Below are 16,637 nucleotides of genomic sequence, written 5' to 3' on the forward strand. Positions count from 1 at the left end.
CAATGGGAGACCGAGCTCTCGGCTAAAGGGATAGTCCGTTTGGCCATAAGATCTTTAACCGCTTTGAAGATGGCCTTCGACGGGTTGGTGCTGTTCCGAAATTCTTCAGCATAGAAGGCCGCACGAGCCCGACATATGGCCCGGTGATAGAGCTTAACCGAAGCAGCATATGCGGCTTTTAAGTCAGCCCCATAGGTCTTTCGCCATGCCCTCTCCGCCCGTCTACAGGCCCCCTTCAAAGCGCGTAAGGCCCCGCCATACCAGGGACTAGACTCCCGGGGGTTGATTTTAATTGATACAATAGGTATCAGCGCGTCCAGCGCCCTAGTAAGCCAAGAGCAAAAGAGATCATACCCTTCATCCACATTGTCCGATGTGCCCAAGGGTTCCACCAACAGAAAATGGTGGAAGTCTTCCAGCCTGAGTTTGTTCCAAGATCTCCTAAGTACCCGTCTGGCTGAAGAAATGGGAAAGGTCACTGATACGGGACACTGAATAGACACCAGGAAATGGTCAGACCATTCTACTGGTGTAACTGCATTAACTTTGGCCTCAGTTAAGTTGGTAAAAAAAGGGTCCAAAGTGTGTCCCCCAATATGCGTAGGCTGTGAGACCAGCTGGAATAGTTGAAAAGCCTCTAGATCCAAAGAGATGGCACGAGCTGTCAAACTGGACAATGTGTCGAAGTGCAGATTTAAATCGCCCAGTATAGAAAAATTGGCGCAGTCGGTGGTCAAAGTGCCGACAGTATCCACAAAAGCATTTCTAAACGACACATCACTGCCAGGTGGACGATATACCACCATCCCAGACAGTGTAAACTCAGGGTTGACAGAAACTTTGAACGAGGCACTTTCACAGCCAGCGATCTTAATACTATTCCACACACAGGGAAAACAAGACTTAACTATCAGCGCTATTCCCCCTCCTCTGGAAGCTCTATTCAAGGTGTATATCGAATAGCCAGAGGGGCATGCCAGATTGAGAATGGCAGTATCAGCTTCCTGAAGCCATGTTTCAGTTATGGCCATAATGTCCGGAACTTCATCCTCAATGAGATCATACAGATTCTGTTGATGTTTCAGGATCGACCTCACATTCAAGTTCATAATCCGCAAAGCGGGAGAAGACACCCTGCTACGTTGGACAACCGAATGAGATTTACGAAAGAGCGGCTTTGGGGGGCCAAGAATCAGGCCGTTACATGGGCAATGGTATGGGCCACGGAGAGGATGGATAGACGGGTGCGCACAGCAGCGACTCACCTGATTGATGAACATCAGGCTTTCCCTGGTATATATCAGCATGACGGCGGACACGATGTTCAATTCTCACGCACCCGAGCCAGAGTCCGCCACGACCCGCACGGCCTTAGCGCGGACGGGCGCAGACGGGCAGGACTCTGGCACGACTCCGGCCACGCGAGGACACGCCCGCTGCGCGATCTCGCTGCGCTAGGGGAGGAGCATTAAATGCCCGTTCCCCGCTGGCACATGCGCAGTAAGCGCTGTGAGCCTGATCCTCACACCCCAACCCAAGATGTCTGCCCCCCGGAACCAGCCCGCCAAACGGCGGTGAGGGGCACAAATTACAGTGCAAGTGAGGGGGAAATGAAGCGCAAGTCCGAGAACCTAAAAACAAAAGTAAACAGGTGAGATATTTAAAATTAGCGCAACAGCGCCGTAACGCTCCAGCTGCAGACGCTCCTTGTCAGGGGGGAAGGGAGGCGGGGACTCGCCTTAAATACCCGTTCCCCGCTGGCGCATGCGCAGTAAGCGCTGTGAGCCTGATCCTCACACCCCAACCCCAGATGTCTGCCCCCCGGAACCAGCCCGCCAAACGGCGGTGAGGGGCACAAATTACAGTGCAAGTGAGGGGGAAATGAAGCGCAAGTCCGAGAACCTAAAAACAAAAGTAAACAGGTGAGATATTTAAAATTAGCGCAACAGCGCCGTAACGCTCCAGCTGCAGACGCTCCTTGTCAGGGGGGAAGGGAGGCGGGGACTCGCCTTAAATCCATACCAGTCAGAACTTTATTCACCAACCTCTGAAAAGTGCCAGGTGCATTTTTCAAACCAAAGGGCATCATCACAAAGTGATAGTGCCCACCAGGAGTTGAAAATGCTGTTTTGGCCTTGTCAAATGTACTAAGATACTTGGCTGAGGCCAAAGTATCTATCAGTTCATCTGCCCTGGGAATTGGATAGGCATCAGTACTGGTGACTGCATTGAGGCCTCTGTAGTCAACACAAAACCTCATTTCTTTCTTACCAACCTGGTTATGAGGTTTAGGCACAAGGACTACTGGACTAGCCCAAGGGCTATATGAAGGCTCAATTACACCTAGTTCCAACATTTTCTGGACTTCAGTCATGATACAATCCCTGACATGGTCAGGTTGCCTGTAGATTTTACTCTTTACAGGCAGACTGTCTCCAGTGTCCACCTCATGGGTGCACCAGGAAGTCTGACTTGGGATCAGGCTAAACATATGTCTGAACTGTTGCAGAACTTGTCTGCATTCAGTTTGCTTATGATCAGTGAGGCTGCTTGCCAAAGCAACACCATCAACTGACCCATCATCAGGGTTCTGTGAGAGCAGGTCAGGGAGAGGGTCACTCTCCTCCTCCTGTTCCTCATCAGTTGCCATGACCAAGCTCATGTCAGCCCTGTCCACATATGGCTTTAATCTGTTGACATGGAACACCCTAAGGGGGCTCCTGGGAGTTCCAAGATCCACCAAGTAGGTGGCCTCTCCCTTTTTCTCAACAATTGTATGGGGGCCACTCCATTTGTCCTGGAGAGCTGCTGGGGCCACAGGCTCCAACACCCACACTTTCTGGCCTGGCTGATAAACAGTCAGGACCGCCTTTTGGTCATGCCAAGCTTTTTGTAATTCTTGGCTAGCCTCAAGGTTTTTGGTTGCCTTCTTCATGTACTCTGCCATCAGGGAGCGGAGACCAAGTACATAGTCCATCACATCCTGTTTTGGAGGTTTGAGAGGTAACTCCCAGCCACCTTCACCAAACATAATGGACCTCTGACAGGGTGCCCAAACAGAAGTTCAAAAGGGCTGTAGCCAACCCCCTTCTGTGGGACCTCCCTGTATGCAAACAGAAGGCAGGGAAGTAAAAGGTCCCATTTTCACCTAAGCTTTTCTGGGAGGCCTTTAATCATTCCCTTTAGGGTTTTGTTGAACCTTTCAACTAACCCATTGCATTGTGGGTGATAGGGAGTAGTGAACTTGTAGTTTACACCACTCTCCTTCCACATTGCTTTTAGATACCCTGACATGAAGTTTGTACCTCTGTCAGATATAACCTCCTTAGGGAAACCCACTCTGAAGAAAATCCAAAGAGGGCTCTTGCCACCACGGGGTTGTGGTGGTCCTGAGGGGAATTGCTTCTGGGTACCTGGTGGCATGATCCACTACCACCAGGATAAACCTGTGCCCAGATGCTGTTGGAGGGTGAAGGTGACCAACAATGTCAATCCCTACCCTTTCAAAGGGAACCCCCACCACAGGTAGTGGTATCAGGGGGGCCTTTGTTGTGCCACCTTACTCGCCACTGGCTTGGCAAGTGACACAGGAGCGACAACACTCCTTGGTGTCCTCTGACATGTGTGGCCAATGAAAATGTGGAACAAGCCTGTCCCAGGTCTTGTTTTGGCCCAAGTATCCTGCCAATGGGATATCATGTGCTAGGGTCAAGAAGAACCCCCTAAACTTCTGAGGTATTACCAACCTCCTGGTGGCTCCAGGGGTAGTATCTCTATCCTCAGATTATAGGAGTCCCTCATCCCAATAAACTTTATGGGACCCACTAGCACTCCCAGCAGCCTCAGCAGCAGCCTGTTGTCTGAGGGGTTCAAGAGAGGGACAGCACTGTTGCTCCTTACTCAGATCTTCCCTGGAAGGGCCCCCTGCCCCCAAGAACTCAACCTGACCAGGTTCAGGTTCCTCTGGGGCAGTTCCTTCTTCAGGCTCTGCTTCTCCTCCCTCAGGAGGGGAATCTGAGATCTGAGACAGAGGGGAAGGCACTGCTCTAACCCTACTGCTCCTCCTCTTGGGTAGCATCTGGTCCATAGTTTCAGGATCCAGAGCTGGTTCAGCTTTATGCATTTTGGCCTGTGACCTGGTCACAGCAAATACCTCTGCAGGTATGCCCAACATCTCAGCATGAGTCCATAACTCCACTTCAGACCAGGCTGAAGTCTCCAGATCATTGCCCAATAGACATTCGACAGGGAGGTCTGCACTGACTACTACCTTTTTGAGGCCAGTTACCCCTCTCCAGGAGAAATTCACAACTGCCAGACTATGGTTGGTCATGACATTGCTTGCATTGGTCTGTGCAGGGTCCACTAGGTCCTCTGTCACCATGGTGACACTAGCACCTGTGTCCCTGAATGCCAAAGACTGTTTGCCATCAATTATAGGCTGCTGTTTATATTTGCCCAGATTACTGGGGCTCACAAGGAAGGACATGTCAATGTCTCCCTCAAAAACCAGCATTTAGAGAAGTGGGCAGCCCCGTAAGGCTGTGTGGTGAATAATACCGCGTGTTACTTAAAAGTGTATTATTTTAGGATTTTGTGTGTGACTGCTGGTTATAGTACTGTGTGACATCAACAGTTGTGGATTTAGTCCTGGCTCCTTAAATACTCGAGCTTAGATCTTGGCCAAGCATCCCTAAATCCAGGCCCCACCTTAGCTGCTCAATGCGTGATTTGCAGCTCTCAAGAGCGGAGAGTGCTGAAGGGAAACCAGGAGGTGCTCTGCGGTGTAAGAGATTTGAGGCGGCCTTACCTAAGGGGCTTTGTGGGCAGGCCTGTGGAGGGTTATGTGACTACAGCGGGTCACCGTGCAGCAGGGATCACGGCAAGTCACGGGTTCAGAGACCACGGAGGCGGTCAGTTTGGCGCTTCCATCAGGGATGAAGGGTACGTACTCAGTGATACCTTAGCATGATTTCAGGACAATTGATATGGACTGGATTCTTGTTGGTGAGCTTTGCAGGAGTTCAAACAGCATTGGCTTCAACCCTGATCTACTCCTAATGGGTAAGTGCTGCTGACAGAGCCTCATGCCGACCCGCCAGGAATTCCAGATGGAATTCGTTGGATCTGTTGGGCCATGTCTCATACTTCCTCGAACATACTTGCTGCCGCCCACCGTTTACTGTGCTACCACCACAGAGCTAGAGTAAGATACTTCCAGGCGGTACCTACCAGATACCAAGAAAGCGTAGCTGCCCATGGTGAAGGAGAGAGGGGATGGCACCCCAAAGAGGAGGTGGAGTTTGTGTTTGTGCTCCCTTGACTTCTGGAGGGCCTTGGGGTAGTGATGAGTTGTGTTGTCAGGGGTTGAACAAACTGAGTATGTGTATGTGCAGTCAATTTGCAGGGTGAATATCACAGGGGGGATCCCTGGACCCTCTTACCACGATGAAGCACCTTACACATTCCCACATGACACTACACATGACACTATGTGCTTGTACTACATGTTCACAGTAATACACGAGTTTGTTCCTGGTGAAGCTAATAGCAATACACACACACACACACAAGCCAAGATATGCCACCCTCCCAGCTGCCAAGTTCCCCAGCCCCATGCGTGATGTGCTGGTCCAGGCAAAGTTTTTTTCCTTTGAATTCTGGGACTTGTAGTCCTGTGTTATTATGGAATAAACCAAACTAAAAGTCCCAGAATTTAAAGAAAAATTCTGGACCGGAGTGGCAGATCGCACATGGACCTGAGAAACTTAACAGGGCTGCGCCCTAGGAGGGTAATTATTGAAAATGTGAGCAAAACATGCCTCTGTGTGAACACATTAAAGAATGACACCGGATACTCACTTCATCCTGAAGTCATCGGCAGCCAGCCTGGCATTGTCAACCGCCAGGACAATCTTGGAATTGCCAGTGGTGGATTCGTAGATCTGGAAAGAAGCAGAGAGAAGGACTGAGAGGTGCATCTTGGGAGTGAGCATGTGTGTTACACCCTCTCCCCCAACCCCATCTTTGAGTTTAGTTGGGGTCGAGGTAGAACCTACAGTATGTGGTTGTTGGGGCTGTACGCGCTGCCATAACTAGTCCATGGTGTCAGAATATCTATGAAAATGTCCTACTAACACACCTTTCCCACCTACACTTATGTCAGCCTCAACACCTCATGCCTGTAAGTCCCACCCGTGAACCCTTTCAATTTCCAATGTGAACCCCGGCCTTTAATGCTGGTTCCCACCCCTTCCTGCACTACCCATTGTAAATCCCCCATCATGCTCCACACTGGATCTGAAACATTTCAGCCTGCGTATTATTCGGTTCACACCAACCTCCCCTACACCCAGAGGTGAAAAACTCTTTCCTGGCGGGCCTTGGACTCTGGAAGTCACAGGACATGCCACCTGCCGCCCCAGCCCTACCAGCCTTTTAGTGGCACAGGTCTATGGAGATGGAAAAAGAAAGGAAGGACAAAGGGAAGTAGGGCGAGGCAGAAGAGATGAATGAAGGATATAAGAAAGGGAGGAAGTAAAGGGGAAAAAAGGAAGCAAAGAAGAGAGAAATACTGAAAGGTCGGAAAGACGAAGGAAATGAATGAAGGAAATGGGAAGAAAACAATAAAGGAAATAAAAAGGAAATGATTCAGACAATGGAAAGGACTGAGGGAGAGGAAGAAGAGAGCTAAGAAATATGGAGCATCTATAAACTGTAGAAAGAGATGAAGACTAAAAGGTGAACAAGAAGTGAAACTACATGTACCAGCATGCAAAGTGATGTGAGCTAGAGGCCCGGACTAGCTGAACAGCCCATGCCTGGCACGGAGCAGCTTGAAATCTCAGCCCAGGGCATTGAAAGCAGGGCGAGTGTTGAGATGTAGTTAGATCGTTGGATGAAAGCGAAAACGACTAGAGAGCAGCAGGATCTACAAACCTTCTTCTGTCAGGTTTGACATCACCGACCGGTCCCAGTTTTGCATTCTGGGACATGCAGTTTCACAATGTCTGCATCCACAGTCGTGTTATGTAAAGAGACAGAACTGCAGCTCTCTTAAGGTCCCGACGCCCAAGAGTGAGCAGCCCATCCTGGCGAGGTATGTTTCTTTGCATTCTGGTATTTGTAGTACTTTTGATTCCATTGCAAAATTAGGACTACAAATCCTAGAATGCAAAAATAAATCTGGGCTGTATAAAATACTAAAGCAAGGACCTGGGAAACTTGACAATCTGAGAACCCGTCTAGGTGTCATACATGGGATTGAGTTACTTGACCTGCAGAATTAGAAAGTTCAATTTGGGAAAATATAGATCCCACTCCAACTGTCCTCAGGTAGTAATTTTATCGACCTCAGAAGGATGTAATGCTGAGTTTACTAATGTGTGATAGGTATAACGGTTATAAATATACTCTTGAAGAATGCAGATTAACTAGAAAATACAGGCCGCCAAAGTAGCGACCATAAAGGCTTCCCTGCAGTTCATTCTGGTTGATTAAAATTCCTAAATCTAACCATAAACCCTCTCCACCTCATGCAGGGCGGGGCTACTTTCTATTCTAACTCTAGTCCCAGCATCATTTGATAGCAGAGTTGGGACACTGCATGTCAACGTTTTCGTAGTATAGTGAGACATTTATGAATTTGCCAATATCTCGTCAGTGTATATGTTTTAGTCTATATGTTAGCAGTTAATAATTTTATAGTCATTTTCATCTCCTGCTAACTGTCTCAGTAAAACACCAAGTACATAAAACTTAGAATCCGTTTAAAACACGAGGATGCCAACCAATAATGCTGTTGGCTGCTTCGGAGTAGAGAAAAGGGAGTGAAATACAGTTTTTTTCTTGGCTGGACCCGGGGTGGGGGCGGGCTGTTTAAGTGTGCAACTTTGGCTCACACTGCCACGCAGCTATGTTTTTTTTAGTTCAAAACCACTGTTCATAGGATTTTCTGACACTTTTATTTGTGGTGTGAGTAAATCTACTCCCAGCTCCATGGAGTGGGCAGAGAGTAGGTGTTCCACTACTGGAATGTCCTGTAAGTTCCTACACAGAAACAAACTATCCCTTTAGTGGGTATTCTCAAACTCCTCACCAGCCAGTTCCCACCCTGCCAACGTCAGAAATGTACTGCTGACAAGGACAGGAGTACATCGATTTCCAGGATGGGGAGGGATCCACCCAAAATGAATTGAAGTTTAGGTACAGGGGGTTCTATGTGGGAAAAAAAGAGGCGAAACCACGCGCTGAAGATGTTCCATTCTGAACGGCAGTGGCCAGTCTGTGGTAAGCCCACCCGCTGAAGATGTTCCATTCTGAACGGCAGTGGCCAGTCTGTGGTAAACCCACGCGCTGAAGATGTTCCATTCTGAACTGCGGTGGCCAGCCTGTGGCACCCTCTCAATCTGAGCTCGCGGGAAGAAACACATCCACTTTGTGTTAAATGCCAGCTCAAAAGCTGGCTTTTTAAAAATGATGGCGCCTCTTTATGGGAATTGTGGTGCAGGGCGGCACAGCACGTCACCTTGCGGCACTGCCCTGCATCACAGGGAATGGGCAGGAACGCGCCACATTTATCCAATACTCCCATCCTTCCCCCTGCGCTTGTGCCGTTCTGGCACCCTAGCGCAAATGCAGGCGCCCATGCAAAATGCAGCACACGTGGAAAGAGGAAAAACGAGGAAAAATAGACATATTTCCCCTCGTTACGCCTCGCCTGGAGAAGGCATATCTTCTTGGCACAGTTCCAGGTTTACCAGGTTTGGTAAATCTGGGAATGTTTCAAAAACTATGGGATTTGCATGAGAACACATACTGCAACGCCCATGGAATGCCTCCCTAGCACAGAGTAAGGCAACGCAGCGATCTGCGCTGCGTTGTATTACTCCATATTTGTGAAGCTGCTCAAAGCCGTGCAAAGTGGCTTTGTGTGGCTTCATACATATGACTAAGAGGTTTGTGTCGTGCATGTACCACGTTGCGTCGTGCAATCATGACACAAAACCCTCATAAATATGCCCCAAATTGTCTTCCACCTTTTTCCCTAGTCACTGCTAGGTTTAAAGAATGTCTTCCTAAAGCGCTAAGAAGCATCTGCAAACCAGCACTCTGCACACAGACAGTTACATACCCTAAGCTAACATACTATACCTTGGCTCGCAGATCTTCGATGGTCTTGTAGTGGTGGCCGTAGTCCCGCTGAGTGGCGCTGGAGGCGGACGCCCCCTGCTGGTCGTACCACTCGCGGATCTTGCACTCCAGCTCGGTGTTGGACTCCTCCAGAGACCGCACCTTGTCCAGGTAGCTGGCCAGACGTTCGTTCAGGTTCTGCATGGTCTGCTTATCATTGCCAGCAAAGAAAGAGGATTCGCCGGCACCACCACCGAATCCACCACCGAATCCACCGCCGAAGCCACCACCGCTGCCACCACCAAAGCCTCCGGCAGAGAAGCCACCACCAGATGAGTAGCCCCCACCAGAGGAGCCCCCAAAGCCAAGCCCACTCCCTGCCCCGGAAAAGACCTGACTTGCACTGGACATACTGATGCCCCCGGCTGCAGTTCCCCCGTGGATGCTCAGGGCTTTGGGGGTACCGCCGAAGGAGACGCGGGCGCTGGACATACTCTGTCTGGAGAAGGCCGAAGTCATGGTGGAAGCAAGCAAGAGACAGGACAAGCACCCAACGGCTACCGACACAGCTTTTTCAAGAGAATCGGATGCATCTTCCAGGCTCCCCCGCTCCCCATTTATACTCTAAAAGTGGGCATCGCCCGCGAAGCAGGTACTAGTGCCCCCTGGACACTCCGCACCCTTGACAAGCAGGCCCGCGTTGACAAGCGTTGACAAGCGTCTCTTTGGCCTTCCAGAAATTCCTTGGAGACAGATGCACAACGAGGTGATTTGTTTTTAACTTTTCTTAACAAAAGGCACCTTGCTCAAGGCTACAGTTTTGGCACAGGGCTCAGATTTCAGCAAACTGTACCTCTCTCTGAAAATCCAGAAATCGTGAGCTTGCAAAGCAAGGCGATCTGACTGAATCAAACCAGTTTCAAATCTAGGGGCATATTTACAAGCTGGCGATCATTTTATCGCCTAATTAGCAAGGCCACGCTAACGCGTGAAACCTTGCTTTATTGTGGGGATTCCTAACGCCCAGCTTTGCATCTCTAATGAGATGCAAAGTGGGCGTTCCTGACCTAACATGACAGGAGAAATGTCGCTAAGCGACATTTCTCCTATTATCAAGCCCCACGCTATGAAGCATAGCGTCAGGAAAAGTAGCGATAACCCCTGTTATCGCTACTTTCCTTACGCCTGCTTCAGGACTGATTTAGCCATGATATCCTATGGAGGATGGATATCATGGCTAAGTTTGTGAGTCCCTATCAGCAAGTTAACGCCACATTGCGTGAGATTATCGCTGGGTTTCCAGCGATAATCTCACGTTAGGCAGTTAGCGTGAGGATTTTTATCGCTGAGGAGATAAGCGTTGCTAATAGCACGCTATCTCAGCGATAAAAATCCACGTTACCTGGCGATAATTATCCTCACGCTAAGATCGCTGAGCGATAATTATCGCCGGTTGTTGCTGATATGCCCCAGTGTATTAGCCACTCGAGCAGCGACTCATCGCGCCTCGCTCTTATGCGCCAAAAATGCCCTCGCTGGCTCTTTAATTGAATACTTGGGCTTCTGACGTTGAGGCCACTTATGCATTTTTTGGAAAGGGTGGGGAAGGCAGGCATTACCGACTGGACCCATCGTGCCTTTCAACAACATATGAACAATATCCAGTGGGGGGGGAGTGCGTCATGGGCCCCAGGGCAAGGAAGGAATGGGCCGCCGGCCGCAGTTGGAACTGTGAAATACAGCAATACTCAGGGTTTTCATGGGGCCCTTGGGTGTCTGGCCCGATGCCAATGCTATGGGAGTTAGGCCCCTGACAACGCCCGGAGAGAACTGCAGAATACCTCCAGGCCGCGATGCTTACAAAGTTTACTTGCTCTTTTGGGAATCCTGTAGGCCCTTTCTATTTTCCTGCTTCCCCATCCCAACTTTAGTCTTTTTCCCGATTCGCCTCAAAAAAGAATTTGGACGGCAGCCGCCATTTTGAACCAAGCCTCTTTTTAGAAGTTCAGCTGTTGGCCGGTGCCAGGGATAAATGCATTCACTGGTGAGATTCCACCGGGACATCCCAGTGATGACAGACATGAATGTAAAAGATGCCAAATAAAACAGAAAAAAGACTGCTGAGAAGGGGATAACTGAGAAGGCACTCCCTTACTGATAGCCTGTACCCTGCACAATGTCCTAGTGTGCGGTGCTGTTCAGCAACACGGGAGACATCCTACCTAAAAAGACTGCTGAGCAGGGGATAACTGAGGAGGCATTCCCTTACTGATGGCCTGTACCCTGCACAATGTCCCAGTGTGCGGTGCTGTTCAGCATCACGGGAGACATCCTACCTAAAAAGACTGCTGAGAGGGGATAACTGAGGAGGCGGTCCCTTACTGATGGCCTGTACCCTGCACAATGTCCTAGTGTGCGGTGCTGTTCAGCATCACGCGAGACATCCTACCTAAAAAGACTGCTGAGCAGGGGATAACAGGAGGCACTCCTTTACTGATGGCCTGTACTCTACACAATGTCCTAGTGTGCGGTGCTGTTCAGCATCACGGGAGATATCCTACCTAAAAAGACTGCTGAGAAGGGGATAACTGAGAAGGCACTCCCTTACTGATGGCCTGTACCCTGCACAATGTCCTAGTGTGCGGTGCTGTTCAGCATCACGGGAGACATCCTTGGTCACTGGGCAGGTTCAAAGAAGAGCCTCGCTTAAGTATGCGAATCAGAAGCAAATTATTTTAATGAACTTGGGGGCAGATTTACAAGCCCCCTGCACCACCACTACGTCACTTTTTGTGACGTACTGGTGATGCAGGGGACTCCTCCATATTTACAAGGAAAGGGAAAGCCACCCTGTGTGACTTTTCCTCTCCTTGTAAATATGGCCCCTTCACTCGCAGCACTGTGCGTGGAAGGGGCGTTCCATGGGTGTTGCTGTGGGTGTTCCCACGCAACACCCATGGAACAAGACACATCTCCAGATTTACGAGAAATCGTAAATCTGGAGGTGCGTGCAGGCGCGGTGCGTCCATTGGGGCGTGGGGGCGTAGCCCCCCCGCCCCCACACCTGCCCACGCCCGCAGCTCCCTCCTCGTGAATGTCAGTCAGCATGACGTCGGACCGTGGGCGGTCCGGCGTCATGTTGACTGACATGCATTGTCAGACGCCATGGAAAGGCAGCACAAGTGCGCATGAGTGGGCATGGAGCTTAATTTTTTAGCCCGTGCCCAGTCATGCGTACTTGTGTTTTTACTGCCTTGCGCATGCCCATTAGGAGCCCCTCGGTCTCCTAATGGGCAGGCGGCGGGCGAGGAGTAGGCTGTGCCCTCAGCCAATCCTGGCACTGCAGCAGCGCCAGGATTGGCTGAGGGCCGGGTTGCCAGTCACTTGCGTCACGTGGTGTTCCGGACCGGTTTGAAGGGGCAGAGAGGCGCTAACGTGGACCAGGAGAAGAGGCGGTCAGGTAAGTGTCTTTTAATTTTAGTTTTAGGGTGGTTTGGCTGGGTTGGGGTTGGGGTTGGGAAGGTTTGGCTGGATTTGATTTTGATTTGTTTGGGTTGGTGTTGGGAAGGTTTTCCAGTGGTTTGGCAAAATTCGATCGAGATTTGGCTGATTTTGGGGTGTTTTTGTGGGTTTGCGGGGGGCGTGTGTTTGATCGAAAAGTCGTACCCCTTCCGCTGGATGGATTTGTGTAATTCTTGGTGAGATTCTTCGTAATCGCTGGAACTACCGTTCCAGTGAGTTTCAAGAGGATCGAAGTAGGGGAAGTGCAAAAAAACGCTTTTTTTTTGAAGGCCCGAAATGCAATGTTATCCAATGAGCGTTTTTGAGGTGGTGGAGAAGTGGTTTTTAGGGTGTTGCAGTTGCTCGAGAGGAACGGGGCTGCTGTGAGTGGTGGGGAGGGGGAATTCATGGGTGTGCAGGAAGTTTGGGAGGAATCCATCAATGGGAAGGGTGTTTTTCGTCAAAGTCGAGGAAGGAAGGAGCTGCCTTAGGAGCCCATGTTAAATGTGAGTGTTTACATGTTTTTGGGGTTGGATTGTAGGGTGTTGCAGGTGGTTCCAAGTAGATGTACTTAGCTGGGATCAGAGTTGGGAAGGTCTAATTTTGATTGAAGTGTTTTGAAGAAAATCCATGGAGGGGAAGGGGTGTTTTGGTCCTAGTTTGTGAGTGCGTTTTGACGCGACTTTGTTACGGGGCACTTTTCAAATGTCACCAGCCGCCACTGGGTGCGTGTGAATGCTGCGCCATCCTAGAGTTGGTGTAGCGAGGCGCAACGAGGAGAAATGTTTTCATTTCTCCTCATTTTTTCCTCTTTCAATGAGTGCTGCATTCTGCAGCACGCATTGAAAGAAGAAAAAACCTCTTGTGATTGTTTTTGTGCAGGAAGGTGCCCCTTCCTGCACAAAAACAATCTCCACACGACGCAGGCATCCTTGCACCATGCTGCAAGGGTGCCTGCGCCGGCGCATGGCTGCAGTTTGTACGCCAGCGCAGGGGAAGCACAGAGATGCGACATATTCTTGTAAATATGTCGCATCCCTGTGCTTTCCAAACTAATGCAGCACGGTGCAGCAAAAAGACTTGCTGCACCGTGCTGCGTTACTTTGTTGTAAATCTGCCCCTGGGTATTTTTAAATGCATTTTCACCATATGCTGAATACATAACAAGCATTTACAATGCAACGGTCTCGGCATTGTTAAAGTTAGAGCTATTGGCATTGCTCATGACATTATTTTTGTTTATGTTTTAGTTTTTAAAACATTTAAAGAAACGGCATTGTTATTTACAGTGTCAATAGCTTAATCACTCTCAAATGCGAGATTTATTGCATTTGCAGCCACACACAGAGCCACACAGACAAAGCCACCCACACACACAGAGCCACCCACAGAGCCACTCACATAGAGCAACCCACACACAAATAGAGCCACCCACAGAGCCACCTACACACACACACGCAGAAGCCCACTGACCTATTTACATTATGTGCACTTTGTGATCGGCATGGTACATGTTCTTTGCTACAGGCACATTAACCCTATGTGCTACCTTTCCAGAGGTCAAAACTTCCACTAGACAAAACTCCGATCTCTCTCTAGGAAGAACATTAAACCCCAGAGTCATCATGACATTTTTATTGTTGCTGAAAATTGCTGGTGGCCAGGAAGGAGGCAGCAAGCGCTTTTACCTCAATTTACTTGCAAACATAATGTCTCCACCCAAAGTCAGCGCCCGGTCACACTGGTTGCACTGCCCTAGAGCTGGCCCTTCTCAAGGGTCCTGTGACCTCAGTGACAGAGTCACTGTTGTTCTTGGCTGTACTGCTTCATAGGCCTGCTAGCAAGACTGGAGGTGAACTTCAGTATGGATTGTGGTGGACAAACTTGAAGGTTAACCCAGACTTGCCAGTGCTAGGGTCCACCTGCTGGTGCTTAGACACCAGCGCTTCTAAGGTCTTGCGAAGCCTTCTAAGGTCTAGCATGGTATTGTGCTCTCACTGGAGAGTCGTCTGGTGGACTGGTTATTAAGGCTGAACCTGGTTCCCCAGTTCCAAATTCAGCAGCTCTGGCCATAGTGCCACATCGTCTCCCACACTGAACACCATACTGTCCCACTGAGAAAAACTCACACTGCCTTCAACTACAACCCACACTTTACAGTAAATTATTCTCTTTTTCCGCCAAAAATAATACGAGGTGAATTATTGCTGCATTTGAGGCTGCTGTGCGCCTGAATGTGGTGCTGATGTTAATACCTTGCTACAGTCGGGAAGATGTGTATCGTTGAACTGCAATGTGATGAACACACGAACAGCCACTTCATCCACTGCAGACACATATACTAAGTGTGCATTTGACCACTAACCTAACTTCCAAGCATTATGACGCCACATTTCAGATATCACTTGTTAAGATTTGGCAGAGGAGACCAGGGGGAGGATGAGTAGAGATCAAACGAGCAGAGAGAGAAGAGGTCAGAGGAGAGCAGGTCACAGCGGAGAAGAGATCAGACATCAGTTGAGAAGAGATCAGAAAGCCAGAGAAGAAGTCAGAGCAGAGAGGAGACCAGGCAGCAGAGAAGAGATCAGAAGAGCCCAGATCAGAGCACAGAGGAGCCCAGATCAGAGCACAGAGGCAACAGAGGAGGAGAGATCCGAGGAGTGCAGAGCAGCAAGGAAGAGACGCAGAAGAGGAGAAGAGGTCAGATGAGTGCAGATCAGAGCACAGAGGGGAAGAGATGAGAGTAACGCAGATCAGAGCAAAGAGGCAGAAGAGCAGAGTGGAGATCAGAGGAGCCCAGATCAGAGCACAGAAGCAGCGGAGGAGAAGAGATCAGAGCACAGAGGCAACAGAGGAGAAGAGACGAGAGGAGCACAGATCAGAACACAGAGGCAGCGGAGGAGAAGAGTAGAGATCAGAGGAGTGCAGATCAGAGCCGCAGCCAGCGGAGCAGAGCTGGGAGACCAGATGAGGCGCTCAGAGCAGCCGAGAGGCGACGGGGTCGACGGAGCCCGCAGCAGCAGCAGCAGCGTCGACGCACAAGCAGCAGAGGGAAATTTTTCAGAAGCCGCTGCAGGGGATCTAGAGCGACCAAACCCGGGGCTCGGGCTGGGATCATCAGCCAATCAGATTCCACCAGTTCAAATGAAGTCAGAGAGATGTACCACTTCATGTAGGTGCAAAGACTTCAGAGAATCATAGGGTTCTGCACTCTCTGGGCAGGGAAACAATAACCCTAAACCATGATCCATATATAGTCGTCACCAATGCCATTTCACTCCAACCTCTCTGTGTTGAAATATGACGCGTATGTGTGTTTCCGGGATGTGAGAGGGTAAGAGAGCCGGGTGGCAAACGGACTTCAGCCGGGCATTGTTCCATTTTGTTCCACCACTGGGATCTGGGTGTGACACCATACACTGAGTTTATCCCCATAAGAAAGACATCAACCAGGACCCTCTGCTGCAACGACACACACACCTATAACTATGAATATATATATTTTTAAGACACACAGATTTTCGTATAACATTGACATAGTTACCCCATGCTACACCCGTCCATCATTGACGCAGCTAGCCTGTTTTGAAGCACTGCTAACTTTTACAGAAAGGGGGTTGAGAGCGACAGGCAATGAGATATGTTTGGGATTAAACTGTTGCAGTGCTGGTCAGGCGCTGGGAGCAAAGGCTTAAACGGGCTCTGGTTATGGAGTCAACAGTGTATCAACTTCAGCAGGTACCTTCTCAGGAAAGGCAGAAGAAAAGCGTCACTTAAGCAGCTCTGTGGCCCTGAGGCACTGCCCCCGCGATCACACCGCGCACAGCTGCCGTGCCAGGGTGTCATTCACAGGCTCGCTGTTTGAACTGGTCTTCAGTGCCAAGTGGCAGCTACCTGAACAATAACACTGCCGCGCGCCCACTCTGTGCAGACAGACTCCGCGCGGCTCAGAGCAACCCATGGGGCTGTGTGGGAAACAGGGAGAGGAGGAATATGTGCGAACC

General features: G+C 49.8%; 1 protein-coding gene across 1 annotated transcript; it reads right to left on the reverse strand.

Moving 5' to 3' along the window:
• Positions 1-5,858: 5,858 nt before the first annotated feature.
• On the reverse strand, positions 5,859-9,651 carry LOC146769036 (keratin, type I cytoskeletal 19-like). The gene is made up of 2 exons (XM_085640561.1): positions 9,154-9,651; positions 5,859-5,945 (listed from the first exon to the last, which is right to left on the reverse strand). The coding sequence occupies exons 1-2, from the start codon at positions 9,649-9,651 to the stop codon at positions 5,859-5,861; spliced, it is 585 nt and encodes a 194-aa protein (XP_085496687.1).
• Positions 9,652-16,637: the final 6,986 nt, after the last annotated feature.

The sequence above is a fragment of the Triturus cristatus genome, unplaced genomic scaffold (assembly GCF_964204655.1).
Source record: "Triturus cristatus unplaced genomic scaffold, aTriCri1.1 SCAFFOLD_566, whole genome shotgun sequence".
In the NCBI taxonomy this organism is placed as follows: Eukaryota; Metazoa; Chordata; class Amphibia; order Caudata; family Salamandridae; genus Triturus; species Triturus cristatus.

Coding starts and splice junctions, on each gene's coding strand:
- LOC146769036 (XM_085640561.1), bottom strand. CDS start 9,651: ATGACTTCGGCCTTCTCCAGACAGAGTATGTCCAGCGCCCGCGTCTCC. Junction 5,946..9,153: donor TCGAAGATCTGCGAGCCAAG/GTATAGTATGTT, acceptor GCTTCTTTCCAG/ATCTACGAATCCACCACTGG.